At 34.0% G+C, this 20526-nt stretch overlaps 1 protein-coding gene across 4 annotated transcripts in view; it reads left to right on the forward strand.

Annotated features, from left to right (window-relative positions):
• The window catches only part of Plexa (plexin A), a 275026-nt gene that overhangs the window by 82606 nt on the left and 171894 nt on the right, over window positions 1-20526 (forward strand). For all 4 annotated transcript variants that reach the window (XM_083099119.1, XM_083099117.1, XM_083099118.1 and 1 more), the window contains one exon: window positions 6265-7601. In XM_083099119.1, coding sequence (XP_082955245.1) covers window positions 6396-7601 — 1206 coding nt within the window. In that variant the 5' untranslated portion in view covers window positions 6265-6395. The remainder of the gene's footprint in view (window positions 1-6264; window positions 7602-20526) is intronic.

Here is a 20526-nt window from a genome sequence, read left to right on the forward strand (position 1 = left end):
ACTATCCAAGGTCAAATTTTTGCCACCATCTTCTGTCCCCCTCGAAGTCAAGCAACTTTTATTTGAAACATTTTGTTGTACATTCAAAAATAAAAAAGTTATTGGGGTGGATAACTTAAAATGGCTCATCCTGTATAAGATTAGATTTTATTATGATATATAATGTATTATATATTATTAATATTAATTGTAGTTATATTAATAAATTTTAGAATTATAAATGTGTTAATTATGTCGAATGCTACTTGCATCAAATTATTCGTATAGTTAAAAATTAAATTTTTTGACAAAACGAAATATTTTATTATTATTTATTATCTCATCTAATAATTGTGTGAGATTTTTATTTCTGGGAAATACGATATTAATGTGCATAATCAGGTAATTCTATTCGAGAAAATTGATTACTGTTACGAAGAATAAATTCAGGAAATATCTTTCAATTAATCCCGCATTTGACACGGCAACGTAATGCCACTTAATCCCACTGTGCAACAGAAGTTATTAGACGAGACTATTAAAAATCAGGAGGTACTATCGCTGATGCGCTACCGGGTAGCCTCTTACTTCTCATTAGCTTCGATGGACCCGCGGTCGTTCTCCTACGCCTTTTTTTTACGTCCGACCTGATTTTCCCTGTAAGCGATCACCTGATACGTGATAGTTTCCACCGAGCCAAGCGATATATTACCTTGTTACTTTATGGATCGTACCTCGTTAACTGACGAAACGAATGATCTTACTTTTGCAACGTGTGTCGGTACAAATAGCTCCGCAGAATTTATGTTTGCGCATATTTATAATAATTGATAAGCTCAGATGAATTAGAGAGAATGTAACTTTCAAAATTGTGTTTATCTATTTAATTTACTTTTTTAAGTAATAATATAGTTTATTTAAATTATTATTATTATATTTATTATACAAAAAAACATATTAGCGATATTGCTGAATTATATAATTGAAATAATATATTAATTATATTTTATAATATATATATATTATATTTTATAATATATTAATTATATTTTATATTTTGTTACACATTATTTTTTTTCAAAATAAGATGCATATTTATTGTTTCAAAATTATTCTATATTGAAAAAAGGGAACACTTTTTGACAACACTAGTTATATCGAATTATATTTGATATATTTTTCACATATTTTTTTCGTTCTTTAATAAATTGTAACTGTGAAGTAATAAAAAAAAATAGGCAACCGCTTAATAAGTAGCTACATTGTGTTTAGATATAAGTTGATAAAGATCATATCTGGAGTTGCCCATCTAGAGTCCCATTTTCTTTCTTTTTTTTGAAAAAATATAGTAATAAATAATAAGGAGAAAAATAAATAATAACGAGAATAATAAATAATAACGAGAATACATATTTTATCATAATAAAAACATGGGATATTTTTCTGTCGGTTTTAATTATTTGAAAAAACATGTGTTACTTTAAATTAATATAATAAATATTACATGCACACGATATTACATACATTTATACATGTAATAAATATTTATAAAACATTTACATATATTTTAAATAAATAATATCATATGGAAAAACAGAGATATAAATTTTAAAAAATATCTTATATAATTTTAAAATGTAAAATTATAATTTGGATCATATAATTCCAGTAAAATATTGAATCTTTTTGTATCGTGTTCCCTCGAAACATTCTATCGGTCTCATTCTATCTTGAAAAAGCGGAAGAATCGCATTTTCGGCGCAAGCGCCGGAAAATCGACTGGGATAATAGTGGCTTTGTAAATTTTCTGGGGACAAGGCGGAGATAACGAGCCAGGATGTTTTCGTAGAGCTCACTTCTCCCTCCTCACGGTACATACTTCGCGAGCATTTAGTTTTGGTTTAAGTTTGCCGGAGAGAGAGTTAAGTTCACGTTTCTGTCGCCGCTGGCAACTCGATATAGGAATCGGTCGTTTTTAAAAAGTCAACGACCGGACGATTGTTTAAACCCTTTAACGATTGTTCAACTCGTTAAGGATCCATTAGAGGCTTCGGACTCGGTAGACCGCGCAAATTTTCCGCTGCTCCGAGTCTCTCTCTCTCTCTCTCTCTCTCTTTCTCTCTCGTTCTACATTTCCTGCGCTTTAGCGGTGGCAAATTAATTCAAGTTTTCCCATCCCGGCTGGTTATAGTAAGTTTTTGCTAACGGCCGTTCTCTCCTCGGAAAATTTCCCCGTAGACTATAATAGCTATTCCACTATGTTTAAAGGCTTTTAGTTTGTTACTTTGGTGAGCAGTAAATCGCTGTTATCGAAAACAGTTTACTTACTGAGGTAGATTAGAATGTAGATTAACTGACACTTTTAGGAAAATGTGCTAACAGATAGAAGGATGTATCTATATTTAGATTTTAGAACAAATTTTTTAGTTAATTACTTATTAATGCAAGTTATTAGTGAAAAACTGCAAAATATATCAATAAAATGTGACATCAAATATGAATGTAAAACCAATAGAAATAATAATAATAAACGTAAAATAACTTATAGATAATAATAAAGCAAGTTTCTTTTTATAGAATTTCATATAAGAAATATTAAAAGAAAATAAAGTAATAATAGAAGGAATTAATAAATAAAATAAATAAAAGGAAAAGAAACTAAGAAAGCGCAAAAAACAAAAAATAATAAAAATAGAAAAAAAATAGTAACTTAAATTTTTTCGATAAACAATTTAAGCTCGAATCATTATGCATTTGTCATCGATACAATTATTTAAGTGTATACGAGCATTTTTTTATGCTCCATTAGAATTTTGTTTCTAGGATTAATTAAACACTGGAAAAGACTATAAATTTATTCTTGATGTATCCTTTTGAATTACATCAGAAGTTTCCGCGGCACGTTTTCCACGTCAACCATTTACTTAATGAGGAATCGGGAGGACTCGAGGCGAAGGAGTGGAGGATTTAAAGGCTGGAGAACGATGTAACTCCTGCGTTTCGATTTTTCTCTCGCTCCATTATCTTTCTTTCTCGGCGTCCTGTAAATCGCATCCTTTTCTATACTTTTAATACTGACACTTTCTTCCAAAGCACGTTTGTCGAGCAATCGCATTCGTTACGTAACCTTTTCTTAAGAAGGCAGTTTGTCTCTTAAGCTGCTCTTGGCAGCTATGAACGGCTTTATCCTCGATGTGCATTCCTTATGGAGGCGCCGTATGCAAGGACACGTTTACAATAAGATCGAATGCATGACGAACTGTATTGTTACACTCCATATTTGGTGTTGGCTCTACTGAATAGTCAAACCTCTGCGATAATAAATCACGATTTGAATAGATGAAAAATCCACTATATTTGGCATTTTGCGAAATTTTATACGGGGTATCTCGGAATTATCGGATATTTTTCATTATTAATATAATTCTAAAATTTTATGCATAATATATGTAACATATAATATATGATATCGAATTATTTTAATATATGCAAATATTCTCATTATTTGGCATCATTTAAATTTCATAACTTATTTTTGCATCAATATTTATTTTTTTATTATTAATGACATGCGAAGAACACATACGCGATAATTTTAATTTTAACAAATTATATTTTACACACATATACTAATTACGGTTTATAATTTTTTAATGTTACGCTACATCTGTTTGCGACTTGCACTCATTATATATTATAACGTATCAATGTTGCAAAACAAGATTGTCGATACCATGACAATTTTGATACTTTGAAGTATCTCCCCTCCTCCCCCCCTCCTCTATAGCCTTGAATTTCACATCGCCTCGAGTCAGCACGCTAATTAGCTCGTAGTTTCACGCATGTTTGACTTTCTCGACTAACGTAGTTCGTCGTCGGAAACGAGAGGTGTCTCCGTCGTGTATCGCTTCGGTGAGATCGCGGTACAAACTGCCGAGAGCAATTAAGACACTCGTTAATTACCGTTTTAACCGACATCAAGGTGCGTGTCGCTCCTCCTTAACACAATGGGAATTCGCGAAGAAAGGCACGCGTTCATCAGATACGGGGAGTTACCGGAGTTTAGCGTGTACGATAGTTAGCGTGCGCGTCTATCCACTTCTCTGGGCCACAGAGATGCGACATCGTATTCGTTATTTTAAATAAAATATTAAGGGATTAGAGACACTCGCTTGCTGCGCCTGTGCCATTTCTTAAGCAATTTTATCTCGGCGAATTCTTGCATCATAGAAATTTCCCTTCTGCATGAAACTGCATGCTCACGGTTGATTCAATATTTATCGGTGCACGTGTCACCTGATCTACTTTCTTTGTACCTGCAATCGCACATTATTTATACTGCTTATTCATCGCGAATGGCTCATACAATCACGCGAACTTTGTTATCTCTTTTTTTCCGTGGAACAAATATATACTGTTGTGCGATATTGGACTCTCCGATTCGTCATTTAATGAATGACGCGTATTGTCGACTCCAAGTCCGCTATAGTCTATGAGACATACTTCGAAACTACGTCGCAGTTAATAAACAAATCGATAGCAATCGTCGTTCCTTTCGAATGGAATGCGCAAAGCACATATTGCATATATTGTTTTCTCCAAAAAATTATTCATTTTTATATTAATTTATTATATGTATTAATTCTGTTTCTATTAGTCTTTTTTTATTAATTGTAATTTCTATTAATTTTAATTTTTATTAATTTTAATTTTTATTAATTTAACAATTGAAATTTTTTCTATCTAATTTTATTATAAATTTATATGAATATATAATCCTGCTTTTTTTTACATATATTGAAATTTTCTGCGATTGTTCGGAATTATATCTCGAGATTGCGCAAAGTACGCGAGATTTTCGCACGCGGATGTTTTTAATCTGCTCCAGGAGGTGAAACGCTATAAACCGAGATTGACATCGAATAAAATCGGTGGGGTGTAATTCAGAAAGAGAAGAGGGTACGGAAGGGGGAGAAACGGGTCTTCGGGAAATAAGAAAAGTTTTGTTCTCGATCAGCCGTTACCCTTCGCGTCGCGATAAGAGATGAGAGCGAAAGAGAGAGAGAGAGAGAGAGAGAGAGAGAGAGAGAGAGAGAAGGAGATGATTGTGCCGTCTCTTTTTTTCCTCCCTTCATTCGCCCTTTACTCCACCTTCTTCTCCCTTGGCTTTTCCCAACGCGCTCTCTCGCCGGCTGCTCGAAGTCGGCCGTTTCATTTTCTTAAGAGGGGGCCGAGAGATGCGTCGGGGGGCACGTTTCAAAGGCACCTGGTTTTCCTCGCTCGATAAATCGCACATTCCCCTCCCCCCTCCCCTCTCCTCCCCCCGTCTCGCTGCCGCCATAGCCTCATTACTTTCATCCTGCTACGTAGTCTCGTTCGTCGAATCTCGCAAGTACGTGAACTGCCAAACGATCGGTGAGGAGCACTTTCGATCGCATAAAAAATGTTTACGTTCCATTAACGAGAAGTAACGTCATTTAAATGCCTTATCTCTTGACGATGTACCTTTGTTGCTGAATCGGGATATGTAATTATTATTATTTATATATATCTCATTATTTATATTTTTTACCTGTTCTAAAATTTTTATAGGAAGATATTTAATATTAGCTTTTCAGCGCGCATTGTTATCCTCTTTATTATTAGGCTTGATCTCTATCTCGTAGGCCGTTGGCAATAATTGTTCCGTTGCACTAATTGCACCTTTCCCTTTGATCGAAAGTAGATTGTATCGCGTGCAAGAGGTGCTCTCACCTTGAGTCCGAGGAGATAATAGTTACTTGTGTGTAGTGAATGTTATTTCGCACATATGTATGATATTTCTAAAAATCAATTCGCAATTAATTACATATCAGTGTAATTAAATATCAGCAGAAATGCAAGAAAAAAACGAAAATTAAAATGTGCAAATGATTTCCTCCATCCCATAAACTTAACAAGTCTTGTTATAATCGAGAAGAGAGGGAACTTTGTCGTCACATAAAAAATGGAATATTTCGTTTATTTAATTTATTTTTTCCTATGTTTGTATTACACACTTAATCTCCAAGTATCTTTACTATTCGTGCGTTAATATATGTAATTTTATATTATTAATATAATTAAAAATCTATTTTATATTGTTATATAATTGTTATATAATTGTTATATAATTATTATATAATTATTATATAATTTGATATTATTAATATAATTAAAAATCTAAAATTGCTTATTATATTTCTTCGTTAAATTCCTCAAGTACGCTTCACCGTATAATAATCGACTTGTATCTCTTTGTCGCAGGCCTGGGCGAGGCTCGAGAAAGAGGCCGCCTCCGCCAGGATCGCCGGGCAGAGCGGAGGAGGAGGAAGAGGAGGAGGAGGAGGAGGAAGAAGAAGACACGACGGAGTCCATAGCGTGGAAGTAGAATAGACATGTTGTCAGTCTTCCCGGCAGCGATGACGGGGACGATGAGGGCGATGCGGTCGGCGATACCGCGGTCGCGCCGACGAGGCTGCCGTCTGCCGCTGCCGCTGATCTTGATCCTAATCCTGACATTGTCGCTATCATCGCGGTTGCCGACAGCGCGCTCGTTGCCGGCCGATATAGTGCAGAAGTTCCACGATTCGGAGGTGGAACGCATGAACCATCTGGTGGTGGACAAGAATACCGGCCGGGTATACGTGGGCGCGGTTAATCGACTCTATCAGCTGTCGCCGGACCTAGTGCTGGTCGTCAAGGAGGTCACCGGCCCGAAGGGCGATTCCACGGCGTGCTCGATGCTGGATTGTCCCCGCGAAGCGCAAAAACGGCCGGTCGACAACGTCAACAAGGCCCTGGTGATCGATTACACCACCACGCGGCTCATCTCCTGCGGCAGTCTGTTCCAGGGCATGTGCACGGTGCGCAATTTGCACAACATATCGGACGTGGTGCAGGAGGTTAAGGAGGCGGTGGTGGCGAACAATGCCACCGCCTCGACGGTCGCGTTCATCGCACCCGGCCCGCCGAATCCACCCGTCTCCCAAGTCATGTACGTCGGCGTGACCTTTACCGGGAATTCGCCCTATCGCTCGGAAGTGCCGGCTGTGAGTTCGCGTTCCCTCGACAAGGACAAGATGTTGAACATTGCCGAGGCCGCGGTCACGACCGGCACGCGGATGTACGTCAATTCTTTGTCACGCGAGCGTTACCCGATCAACTACATCTACGGCTTCAGCAGCGGCGGCTTCAGTTACTTCCTCACCACGCAGATGAAGAATACGGAGACGCCGATCTACCTATCGAAGCTGGTGCGCGTGTGCCAAGACGACGAGCACTATTACTCGTATACGGAAATACCGATTAATTGCACCAGCGACGAGCGCATCTACAACCTGGTGCAGGCCGCCTACGTTGGCAAGGCCGGTTCGGTGCTCGCCGGCGATCTGGGCATCACCGCCCAGGACGACGTGCTGTTCGCTGTGTTCGCCGAGAGCGACGGGCCCAACAGCGACGTGCCGCGTCCGCATTCGGCTTTATGTGTTTACTCCCTCAAAGCGATCCGCCGCAAGTTCATGAGCAACATACAGAAGTGCTTCAGCGGCGAGGGACAGCGGGGCCTGGAATTTATCTCGCCGAGCCACAAATGCATATCAACGGTGAGTCATTTTGAACAGCTTCATTTAACCCTGCCTTACTTCACATGTTATTTAAGGAATACTTTTGGTCGATTAAAAAGAATATAATAAATGGAGAAATATTTCGAGATTGATACAGTGAAATAAAATTTATTATAATTTAATAATTTAATAATTTATAATTTAATAATTTTAATAATTTTATAATTTAATAATTTATTATTTAATAAAATAATAAGAAATACATGTATCAATTTTTGAATTAATATTTGCAATTATTATAAAATTTTCAAGAGAGATTTATCATTATTTTACATACATATATCATGATTAGAAATATATAATTACTCGAGATGGCGAGAATTTTATTTATCTCGTGAGTAAAGCACGGTTTAAGCAGCTTTAAACTTTAATTTATTAAGAGATAATACGTAAAGTAAATTGCAGCTTTTTTATCGTGAAAAATGTTGGATATAATAAAACGAAGCGAATTGATTTATCTTATATCTAAAGAAGTTTATAGCCATAAATATCTACTTATTCGCTACCTCGTTGAAATCTCTCGTTATTTCTCGTTCTTACGAGCACGTGGTGAATTGATAGCTCGTTTAAATGAATTGATATCTCACAGCGAGGCTGTTGCCAGCCAACAATAGCTCGCGGAAGGTACCACGTACTCTACGGTACTTGATAGCTCAGCGTCACCAAGGGTATCAATGCCATCGCTAGCTAGAATTATTATAATCATACGGCGTGGCGCACGGTGGTACTCTCTGTTGTCGAGTGGCTGAATGGTGGTCGTCAGGTGGGAAGAGGAACGTGAATCGTTTATTACAATGCGAATCAATCGACCGCGTCTCTCGCGAGAAGGCTCGGGGGGTCCTCTTCCTTTCGCATTTACGTAACAGGTGGCGTCGAAAAGCCTTAAAAGAAGGCAAGATGCAGGAGGCCTGGCCTCGTATAAAACGCCATATGTTCCTTTCACGCGTCATTCGTGCGTGCGAATGCCAGACTCGTGCGCGAGAGAGAGCAATTTTCCTCTGCTGCATCCGTCGAGATTGAACATTGAACCGATGCTTCGTTCTAGTATCGAAAAATCGCCAAGCACGTATTATATTACGTAAAGTAAAGTTTGGACGTGAACAAATAAGTTTTCCAACGGAGATTTATCATGATTTTAAAGACATGCATTATTGAATAGCGCGAGGAATTTTCTTATGTATATTACCTCGATGACAAATATTATTATTTGTATGCGAAAATGTTATTATGTTTGCCCAGCGTGCAATAATTTACCAAATTTCGCGAGTAATATTGCATTTAAATCATTATTTACATGATTTCGGAAATATATATGCGCACCAGAATATTATTTTGTTTACTTAATTGCGTAATTATCATCATATTACAATTTATATACATATATTATAATCCGTACAACTGGATAAAAGATATATATTTAACAGCAATATAGTGAAAGTACGGAACGAATTAAGTATTCGCTGGGAATATCGTGAATTAGGCTCGGTTCCTAATTCACAAAATCATTATTATTTTCCGGTAAAGTGGCTCGAATTCTTATTCGCCTCTTTACAATTTTCCCATCTAATGCAATTAAATTTTCCGAGAGGAGACTGTGAAGTCAGGCGAAGTCTTTCTTCGCATGACTTGCGCGCGACGGATACCATAATTTATTAGCATAGCAAACCGGTCATCTTATTGCGAGGCGATTTTATTGCGGACGATCAACGGCAATCACATTCCACGACTTTTTCCGCGCGTCACAGACAGAAACGCGATGAACATGCGGTCCTTTCGCGTTTACCGCCGTCATCTCTGCCCGCAACCACCGAGGCTATTTCCTCACGATCGATCGCTGTCGATCATTCGTCAGTGGTTAACCGAAACTTATAGAGAACACCGATGAGTCTTCGATTTCGCCGATCGCTTTCCCTGACGTGCCATATATCTGAAAATGTTCTCGCGTCATATATACTAAATTAATGCACTTTTCGAATTTGAAATTGAATCATTTTAATGAACATTTATTCCTTAATTTTATTCATTAAAATCTCAAATTCTTTATAAAACAAAGATGAGTATCTCGACTAATTTTTATATTGTAATTTTAAATTTGCCGAACAACTCGCATATAAAGAGAAATCTGAGTTGTACGTATTCTTTGTATATTTTTTTATTATGAAAATTCTGTCAATTAGTGAAATTGATTTTGCACGGATACTAAATTAATGCACTTTTCGAATTTGAAATTGAATCATTTTAATGAAAATTTATTCTTAATTTTATTCATTAAAATCTCAAATTCTTTATAAAACAAAGATGACTATCTCAACTAATTTTTATTGTAATTTTAAATTTACCGAACAACTCGCATATAAAGAAAAATCTGAGTTGCATGTATTCTTTGTGTTTTTTTTATTATGAAAATTGTAATAAAATTGATTTTGCACGGATACATACAGCTTTAAGTGAATTTCGCGATTCATGCTTGTCTCAATAAAGGATCAGGAGGGACGTTTCTTTCTATGTAGCCGTATTGCAAAGTCATCGCTCGAAAAGGAGCGAAATGGATTCGATATTAAATTAGGTGAACACACTTTACTATTCAACTGGATTGAGTTGATTTCACTGACAGAAATATGGTGAAAATAAGTAATGTATTTGATACGTTTGCATTCCAAATATATGCTAGTATATTAATGAGTACACATAAAATTAATTATGCAAGAGAAATCTTTCGTATATTATGTTGGAATTATTTATTCACGATTTTTTCATTTACGCTTATATTAAACGTGCAGTTTTAGATGCATCAAATATGACGAGTTAAATTTTATAACTTATGATTTTTTTCAAGTTCCCAGTGTAATATCCATATAAAATGAAATTATATTTAGCGATAAATATGTTTCGTTAATTTTATTTATTTTGTCAATGACTTGTTGAAAGTTTCTCGATAAGTGGAGAGAATTTCGAAACCATATATCGCATTTTCCCGCATCTAAATTCTTCAGAGTTTTCGCAAATTAATTTTAAATTTTGCCTGTCTTATAAAATATAGTATTAGTGAATTGAGCAATTTATCGTCATTTGTATGTCGCCAACGTTTATCTCTCTTTAGAAAGACTCTTTTACTATTTCACGTCGTTTACATTTTATGTCGATTTATATAAATTTAGCATTCGCACATTAACATGGTATTCAGATTGATTGCAAGAAAAGCCAATACATTTTTGAACCAAACTGTAAATAAATTTCTGACATATGTAATCAAAGCGAAATCAATAAGTATCTTAAAAGAGATTGATTGCGATATATCGCGCAATATTACATTGAGAAAAAAATGAGAACATATTGTGAAAAATTTTGCGCAATATTCGATTTAACACATTTATCTCAATTCTTTTTTTTCAATTTACTTTAACAAATTCAGGACAATTATTTACAGAAGAAACGATTCATCTTCCATATCGGCGCGATCATTTATCTTCGATATCGGCTAAACGATATAAGATTTTTCTCTCTTTTTCGTGAGGAAAAAAAAACGTCAAAGATTTTTAAACGGCGGTTATAACGAAGCTTGCCCTGGTTATCATCGTCTGAGATGCACCGGCACGGCTTTCTTGAAACTTTATCGAAACGGTACTTAGAAAACTGTTTTCAGTTCCTCCTCGCTTAAAGATGCGAAACGCTCCACGAAGTCTAGCGAAATGATATTCACGACCTAGCGCGAAATTTATTCAAATTTTCTATGTTTCGTCTTCCTCTCTCTCTCTCTCTCTCTGTTTCTCCTGCGTCCTCAACTTTTCCTCGGTCGTGAGAACGTATGTCGGAACACAAAGGATTTCTTTACGTAGGAAGGCGAGAAAAAGTTGCGCGACCTGTCGGCTGAGAGTCAGTCGCTGGACGGAGATAAGCGGGCGACCATAAAGGAGATAAAGATTGTTTGTTTGGTCTAGAGCTAGACGAGCTGCCGTGGGACAACGCGTTCGCCTTTTTTATTTTCGTATTCATCTCTTTCCTTCTGTCCTGCTCGGCTTCCGGAGCCTCCTCCTCTTCCTGTTCATCTTCCTTTATCTCTCATTCGAACCAACAACCGCAAGATTCCGGCGAAAACCGCCAATTCACCGGATGTCTGTATGTTCATCTGGTTAATTGAAGAGATGTTTAGTCTTCGTGAATCTTATAGTAAGAGACTACTATAAGTAAAAAAAAATAAATAAATCATACGATAATAAAAAAATAATAATCAGCGGAAATGAAAGAGAAAAATATTGACAATATATGTCTCTTATATTTTTTTGTTTATATTTGATTATTATAAAAAATATAAAATAATAAAATTATTTTTAATTCTATAAAGAAATAGTTAAATAATTAAATGGAGAAGTGAATTTTGAATAATATTGCATATTTGTAAATGCTATATATTCGTTTTATATTTAATAGAATAGTCATAATTTATTATTTTATATTTAAACTTGCAAAATTTAAACTTGTCAATAGCAATTCCACCTTAATTTAAAAGAGAAAAAAAAATTAAAACGTGAGGAAGAACAGCTGAAGAAAGAAAAAAATAAGATGGGGAGTTTACTTCTCCTCCAAATTTTATCGCGTGTGTACGACATGTATGAGCATGATATGTTCATGTTCGTGAGCGTACCGTAGCTATGTGGATTCAATTTTTACGTCACAAAAGAATCGCGGCAAAGGGATCGACACGAGGGCAGGGCGAGGAAGGAAAAGCGTTCGAGAAAAACCCATTCGCACAAATTGGATGGCCTCCTCTCGCCTCGGCCATCGCAATGAGCCTCGCAATTAAAAAGTTTTGTACGGTAAAAAAAAAAAGAAGAAACAAAAAAGGGATTCGCGACTAGTGGGTGGTGTAAATGTGCTGCAGTTTCGCGGAAATTTTTTTCCTCTGTCCGGAAAACGAAACGGCTGTGTGTGAAAAAAATCACTCGCGCTCTCTCGATTGTCTCTTCTCGATTGTGGAAACTAGAAATTCAATTCATTCGCATCGAAAATAGAAGATGCATGGATAGGCCGAAGAAAAGAGCAAAATATGTTTTTATAATATTTTTTTATTTATACGCAAGAGTTCTGCATTTTGAAAGTACGAGTAACACAAAGTTTTTGGAAAAAGTTTCATTTTTTAAGAAAAAATGAATTTGCAGAGAAAACATGTATTATAAATTCTTCTTTAATAGTTGTTATTTTAACAGTCATTATATTCATATTATTTTTACATACGTAACTTTATAATTTATGCTAAATTTTTTTGTTATACGGGACTATAGAAATAACTGTTTTGCATTAAGCTTAACTACTGTTCACTAAAGGGAATATCTAGAGCGACAGATGTCAGATTGTTTCGCAGCAATGAAATAAAATTCTCTTGGGATGAATTTTCACCGCGGATTGAAACCGGTAAAATTTCAGCGAGTTTAGATTTTCATGCTGCAGACACTCGAAAATGATCTGTATATTTATGCGCTACAATGGAAACGGCACAACTGATGCAAAATACATTTTGCATAAATGTCGAAAGTTTTACTCCCTGATGTTATATTGTTATGATGTTATAGCACTTTCCTGCGCGATATTTCTATTTTATTTTTACGATAAATTTTATAAATTAAATGAAATACAGAAATAGATTTGTTGTTTCTAATTTTTTAAATTTTTATTCGCAATTGTTTAATGTATTTTTTAGAACTGACTTTTAAATCTGCAATATTATTCTTTTTCTCTTTAAATGTTTTGAAATGTCACTTCAAAAATGCAGATATATCAGAAAGGTACAGCAAAATGTTTGGTGCATCAAACTATTGTACTTTTTGATTGTATGAATTTTTATAACGGCTTTTTTAGTTGAGAGTAGATGTCAATTGATCGACCAGACACGTAACAGTACAATTGCAAATGCTCCTAAAACCGGATGCTTCCAATAATATGTGTATATAAATTACACAGGATATGACGTCTAGACTTCTATTTTACTGATTTATCTCGGAATAGATCTATAATGAAAATTATATAATATATTTAATTTTTATTATTCTATACACATAGTGTTTTTTTCATATAATGATATACAAAATTCATATATATAATGATAGCAAAAAGAAAGAAGAAAGAGAAGGCAGTTATTTTTTATCAAATTTTGAGACTTTTAAATTCAGATGTATATGAAATATTTTTCCTAGATATATATCATTTTTCTTGTTTTTTAAACTTTTAAAATTAAATTTCGTGATAAATTCTAAAAAATTTTCAGTTTTATTTTGCAGATAACTTTTGGAAGCTTACATCACAAGAAGCAATTTTTAATTGAATAATACTTATCTCAGTCTCGATGAAGGATAAATTGCTTGAGGATTTACTCGAGAATATCACTTTACTATCGTTATACAGGCTTCTTGAGACAACTTGTATACACTTAGAGAAGCCAACGGCGTCGAAATGAATCGATCGAATCTAATCGCAATTGAAACTTGTATTGAAAGTTCGATTAAAATCTGATATTTTTGTTTTTTTTTTGCTCATAATTTACGAAAGACAAAATTATCGATCGCGCTTCTTATAAGTGCAACAAAATCGATTCGGATGTAGCGAAACGCAAGATGCGGATTTTTCCGGTTAACTGAAGAATATTTTTCCGATAATATTTTTATCACCTTTCCGAGACGACCTCTTCTCTCCTTTCTTGTGCTTCTTACTCTCCTTCTTTCCCGTTCGAGTGTGACCTCACTTTCGCATCTAGAAACAGTTAGAAATAACACACACTGCGAAATACCGTATAAACTGAACTTACTAAGGCGTGGAATAGTAATTGTAAATGACGATGCCGTGTATAATTGTGTCGACGTATGAACCGTTGCGATAATAAACTCTCCCGAGTATAAGAGATTGAGAAAAGGAATAGAGAGAAATAGAAACTGGAGAAACATGGGAATCTTCAGGATTAATAACTATCGTAAAATTTAAAATGATTTTAAAAGACTCGCCTTTCTCAAGAAAACATTTTAAAACAGTGATTTTTGTATTTTTGCAAATTTAAGACTTCAAATTCGCAATTATTCGCATACTTTTCCATATGCGTTTAATTCATGTTATTAAGTTTTTTTTAATATCTCTTTACTTTGTGTCATTTACAGATTGTATTTAAATTTTTGAACTTCTACACAAATGCAAATTTTCTTATTTATCTTCAAGATTAATAACTATTGTAAAATTCAAAATTATTTTAAAAGACTCGTCTTTCTCGAGAAAACATTTTAAAACGGTGATTTTTGTATTTTTGCAAATTTAAAGCTTCAAATTCGCAATTATTCGTACACTTTTCCATATGCATTTAATTCATGTTATTAAGTTTTTAATATCTTTTTTGCTTTCTCATTCACAGATTGCATTTGAATTTTTGAACTTCTACACAAATGCAAATTTTCTTATTTATCTTCAAGATTAATAACTATTGTAAAATTCAAAATTATTTTAAAAGACTCGTCTTTTTCGAGAAAACATTTTAAAACGGTGATTTTTGTATTTTTGCAAATTTAAGGCTTCAAATTCGCAATTATTCGCATACTTTTCCATATGCATTTAATTCATGTTATTAAGTATTTTTAATATCTCTTTGCTTTGTGTCATTTACAGATTGTATTTAAATTTTTGAACCTCTACACAAATGCAAATTTTCTTATTTATTTCTTTTTTACAGAAGGATATAGAAAAAGTTTTTTTTTTAATTAAAACTATGTTTATAATTCTATATTACAATGTTTTTTTATTCTGTAGAAGATAACCTCCTCGAGATTGATTTTATCTAAATATACTTAATCTTTACTTATACAATTAGTAGCGTTCGACAAGTGATTTAGTTACATAATAAATATCCGATATTCGAAGATATCGCGATTTGTCAATCGGTTGAAATACGGATTATGATACGAATTGTGAGGCCATTGACCCGTCTCGATTGAATTTAAACCGACGTGACCGATGTAAAAGTTATTTCTAATTCAGATGACGGCGAGCGTATGTAACTAATTTAATTTTGCAATAATGTTTAACTTCGAAAGATTGGCTTCGTTTCTGTACATTTATGTTTAATTATGGAAGTTAATGGTTTTCCTCCCGTACTCGTGCATTTTGTCTGTTACGAATAGACGGAATTTTAAAAATGTAAGCGCAGAGTAAGCAGAAAGCAAGAATTGGGGAAAAATGACAGATCTGACATTATTAATCAAAATAATGTAAACTTTTCATTTTTTCATTGAAAAATTGGGCATTTTATTATCACCTACATTACAGTTTAATACGTTCTTAAAGAATGTATCTCTCTTTCTACTTTCTTTTCCTTCCTCTCTTCCTAATTTTTATAATTATTATTTATAATTTTTATAATTAATTTCTATTACATTGATTCTCATTTTCTAGCATATGTTTACTGCATGATAAAATTTTCTTTTAATCATTCGTACACACACAATATTTAATATTTAATCTCTCGAGATTTTTTACTAAAAGTGATGTATAATTCCACAATAATGGAAAAAAACGGTAAACGATAAGTCGAGGGAACACACTCCATCGCTATTATTGATTTCATTAAATAGTCACGGATGAATAAATTTCTTTGTCGATTAAAAATTCGGCGAACCGGGACGATCTTCCGGAAACACCTGGCGGAAGCTTTTTGCGGACTCACCGATTTGCACGAGCATATAATATTGAGTCGACGCGTCATATCCGGCACGTATTAGACTTGCACGGCAATAAGAAATATTTTCTCTCTGAGCGGTTTCTACTCAAGCAGCCGTAGAACGGGTCGGAGCACGGAAAGCACGTCGCGCTTCGATAGAGTGCACATTATGCAAGTACATCGCCGCGCATTTGCGTCGCGCTCTTAAAACGTGCGAGTACTCGCCTTCGCGGGTGGCTCGTTATTTTACGGTCATTGCATTTCGCTCGCCTTCACTCGCGTTAGCTTAGTTTCGGTGCGGGAAGAAAAGTCGGAATTCTCTATTATGATTTTTATGCCGCATTCCTCGTAGGAAGGGTACGCTAGCGCGTTTGTTAACAAATAAAATTTTAAACACGCTATAAATTTCAGCCACGAAGTTTGCGGTAGAAATGAAAAAAAAATCCTGTAAAGTTTAGAAAAGTAATTTATGTTAATTTTCCGATCATGGTTTATTTAAAGAAATTATTAATGTGTTGAGTAATTGGATAATTGCTATAGAAGCAGTTGGAGAAAATGTTTTTTAATAGAAAACATTTCTTAGCACGAGTTAATTGAGTATTGTTGCAAGTCTGGCTTCAGGAGTATTTATCATTTTCGCTTCGTTTCATGTTTATATACATGAAATTTGCATAAGTAAGCGCGAATGCGCGAAACTTAACAATCTAATTGCATCGCTATCTAAGTCTATGGATAATTTTATGAGGAAAGAGGAGAGAAAAGAAGGGATATTAAAATATTATAATAAGATTAGATGGAGGAATATAAGATTTTATATAGTAGAGAGGGGAATAAAGAGAAGTAGAGTGGAAGAGGCAGCGGAACATCCGCGATTCGCGAGAATTTTTTGTCGGCTCGAGTGAAAGAGAGCCCTCTGCCGCGCGCGCGAAGTTCTTGATGCGTTTTTAATGCGTTTTAAGTGCATATATGTTGAGCAAGTCAATGATTAGCTTTGCAGGTTTTTTTTTTTTACAAATGGTGTGTGCTAATCATGGTGCTAACGATGTCATGACATAATATCAAAAGATATCGATACTTCCAGTTAAATATCACAACATTCATGCTCTTCGCTCGATATTTGCAAAGTTTAAATTCTTTTATAGTACACAATTGTATAAAATTGACATTAATGGCTTGTCGAAAATAATAATGAAATCCGACTGTTAAAAAAATAAAAAAATTTGTAAATTTATAAAAATAATAAAAAAATTTGTAAATTTTAATATTAAAATCCTGTTATTTAAAAATTAATTAATCCTATTATTTAAAAATACTTATCATAGGGGGAAAAATTTATGGGAATTTACTGACTGTTTTATTGGCTATCATAATTCGCGTTATCACGTTACATTATTATGGCGCACTGCGATTCAGACATCTATTCCGCGAGTATCCGGTTACAATTCCGTGCTTAGCTGCGTTACTTGCGAGATCCTCATCGTCAAGGTACATCTTGTCTTTGTGCGCCAGCATAATTGACGAAGCCGCGGATAAAGAGAATACGACGGAAAGAATGAAATTGTTACGGCAAGGTTCGCGAAAGGCTGGAAAACGCGAAACGATAATGACGAACGCATAATGACGCCGCAGCACGTACAAACAAAGAATAGCTCCGCTTAAAGGGAGAGAGAAGAGCTGGAGGTAGAAAAATATAGACGGAGAAAATGAGCGAAAGAGTTGAGCGCGAGCCAAAGGCCGTTTTACCTGGCTTGTGCGCGACGTCAAGTTAAAGAGAGGAAGAAAAAAAGTAATCAATGTAGGGACGTGTGTAGAGAGAGACACAGAGGGAGGAAGAGCGGAGAGAGAGAGAGGGAGGAAAGCAAAGGTGAAATCTCGAGTTTCAAAAGTTTCGCGCCATCTGACCTGTGTAGTAAGAATTCTGAAAAGTAACGTAACGTGTTTTTTTTCCTTTTCATTTTTTCCCTTTTTTTTCCTTCCAAGAAAGAAGGCTAATGAGACGCGTTTCTCGAGATCGCGGGAGGCGAGATATTTTCGTAAAGTATGAGAAAAGAGTATAGGGCTCTCCTCTGTCAAAGAAGTCTCTTACGCTTTATCGTCTCGTTAACCTTCTGACCTTCTTTGGTCTAGTATTTTGAACTAGATCGATTGAAAAAATCAAATGAGATTTCATTTAATGTCTTATTTTCGAATTTAATTTAATGTCTTATCTTTAATTTGCTATCCGATTTTATTTGATGGAGAAACAGAATTGAAGGTAAAACAAGTTGTTAGTTTTCATGCTACGAATCGAAAAATTGATTTATACTCTCAAACTATTCTATTATTAAATTGGCACGATAACGTATAAATTTAATTGCGATCAGAAGTACTTTGTAAAAAGACGCTGATGGATATGCTTTGACATTTTGCTCTTAGAAACGGGATTCGCGCGCGCGCGCATTTTATGTCAAAGCAACAGTATCAGTGAACTGGTGCGAGAACTATCGGCATTTCGTTCTTACCTGGTTTTTAACGGGGAACTTAATAACAGACGTAGACGTGAGATATTGATCGTTAATGGTAAACTTGAATATGTCTTTATAAAACATAAGGATTTACCGATCGTGCTTCATCCAAATTACCAGAAGCTACAATCAATTTTATAGCAAAAGTACTATAATATGCTTTTAGTTTTGCATTGCTCATTACTCGATCATTACTCGATACATTTATGTAAGCTAAGAATGATAAAAAGATTCAATGATGTTTATATATTTTACAAAGAAAATTCATTTTACATGCTAATATTTTTTTTCTAAATTTTATATAAAATATAAAATCTTTTAATCTATCTTAATCTTCATTGAACTTTTCCATAATTTGTAACAAAGCAATTAATATATTAATATGGCCTTGAAACACTTATCACGTGGCTGAATTAAATTATCTCACTAATGTAGTAGAATTATCTCAATGCTAGGTTGTTATGATTTTATATAGTTATGATTTTATATGCTTCATATAGGATGATTATAGTTCCATTTGCACATGTGATGTCATTATTCTTATCGTAAAATCTTTTTTCCTTTAAAGATATTTCTTTTAAAATATTTCTTTTAAATATTTTCTATTAAATTATAAAAAACATTTCGAAATGAAAAACTTTGTTTCAATTCTTTTTCAATTTTCACAGCTGCAACGAAAGAATCAATCGAGTATTTGCGTCATCAGTTAAGCGTTAAGTCGTTCGCAGCAGCCGGATTGTTGGAAGACTTACTATTTGAAGAATCGAGAACTTTAGCTACCTATAAATTGCACTCGAACGATTCGTCTTGAAATGACGATATATAATACAAGCGAACAAGAAGATTACTAAATCGTATTTTCGTGAGATGCAATGTTTCTAAAATCCTTTTCGATGGGACAAAAATGATATTATATAAATTTTTTAGTAATATTTAAATAAATAAAAATATCCGCAAAAGCAATTTAATTTATTTAAATTTATATTAAAAACACAAAAAAGAGAATATATATACATGTTATATAATATTATATTACATACTATATAATATTGGAAAAGTCTAAAAAATAAAAAATATGATTTAATTATTTTATTTTCAAGAGACGCCGCATTAGATGTGTCCCGTGTGTGCACATGAGTGTGTATGTGCATATGTTTTAAATCTTAAGCGTTGCGTCTCTCGATTGCTCTTGTAAAATGTGGAATTAATTATTACAAATTAAATGTAAGAAAGTAATTTGTGTTAATACTATGTAATTCTAAAATCTTAAACCTTTTTAAATCATACAACGCTAAATACGTGAAGAGAGTAAAGTAAGTTAATCAAATAAGAATAAATTGAAATAATAATTTCAAATTAATTATATTAATATTTACAAATATGTAGATGTTATTTCAAACTTTTCTAAGCTTACATTTTTTATTATTAAATATTTGTTAAATTCTTATTTTTTATTATTTACTCTTTGTTTTTTACTTTATTTCTTTTTATTTACTTTCTCGTTTTGTTTTGTTTTCTTTTTTTATTTAATTATTTTTATTTTCTATTTTAGATTTTTTGTTGTTTATTTTTTTTAATACTATTTTTTTTTAATATCCTAGTTTTATGTTGTATCACCGAAAGAAAATATATCGCATATTAAACCTCGGGACAAACATTCGTTATAAAGATCGTTTCAAATGAATTTTTTCTCCTGCTATCGATCGAAACGCGA

The sequence above is a fragment of the Camponotus vicinus genome, unplaced genomic scaffold (assembly GCF_025532165.1).
Source record: "Camponotus vicinus isolate PSW18456_S1 unplaced genomic scaffold, iyCamVici1.0 SCAF_5, whole genome shotgun sequence".
In the NCBI taxonomy this organism is placed as follows: Eukaryota; Metazoa; Arthropoda; class Insecta; order Hymenoptera; family Formicidae; genus Camponotus; species Camponotus vicinus.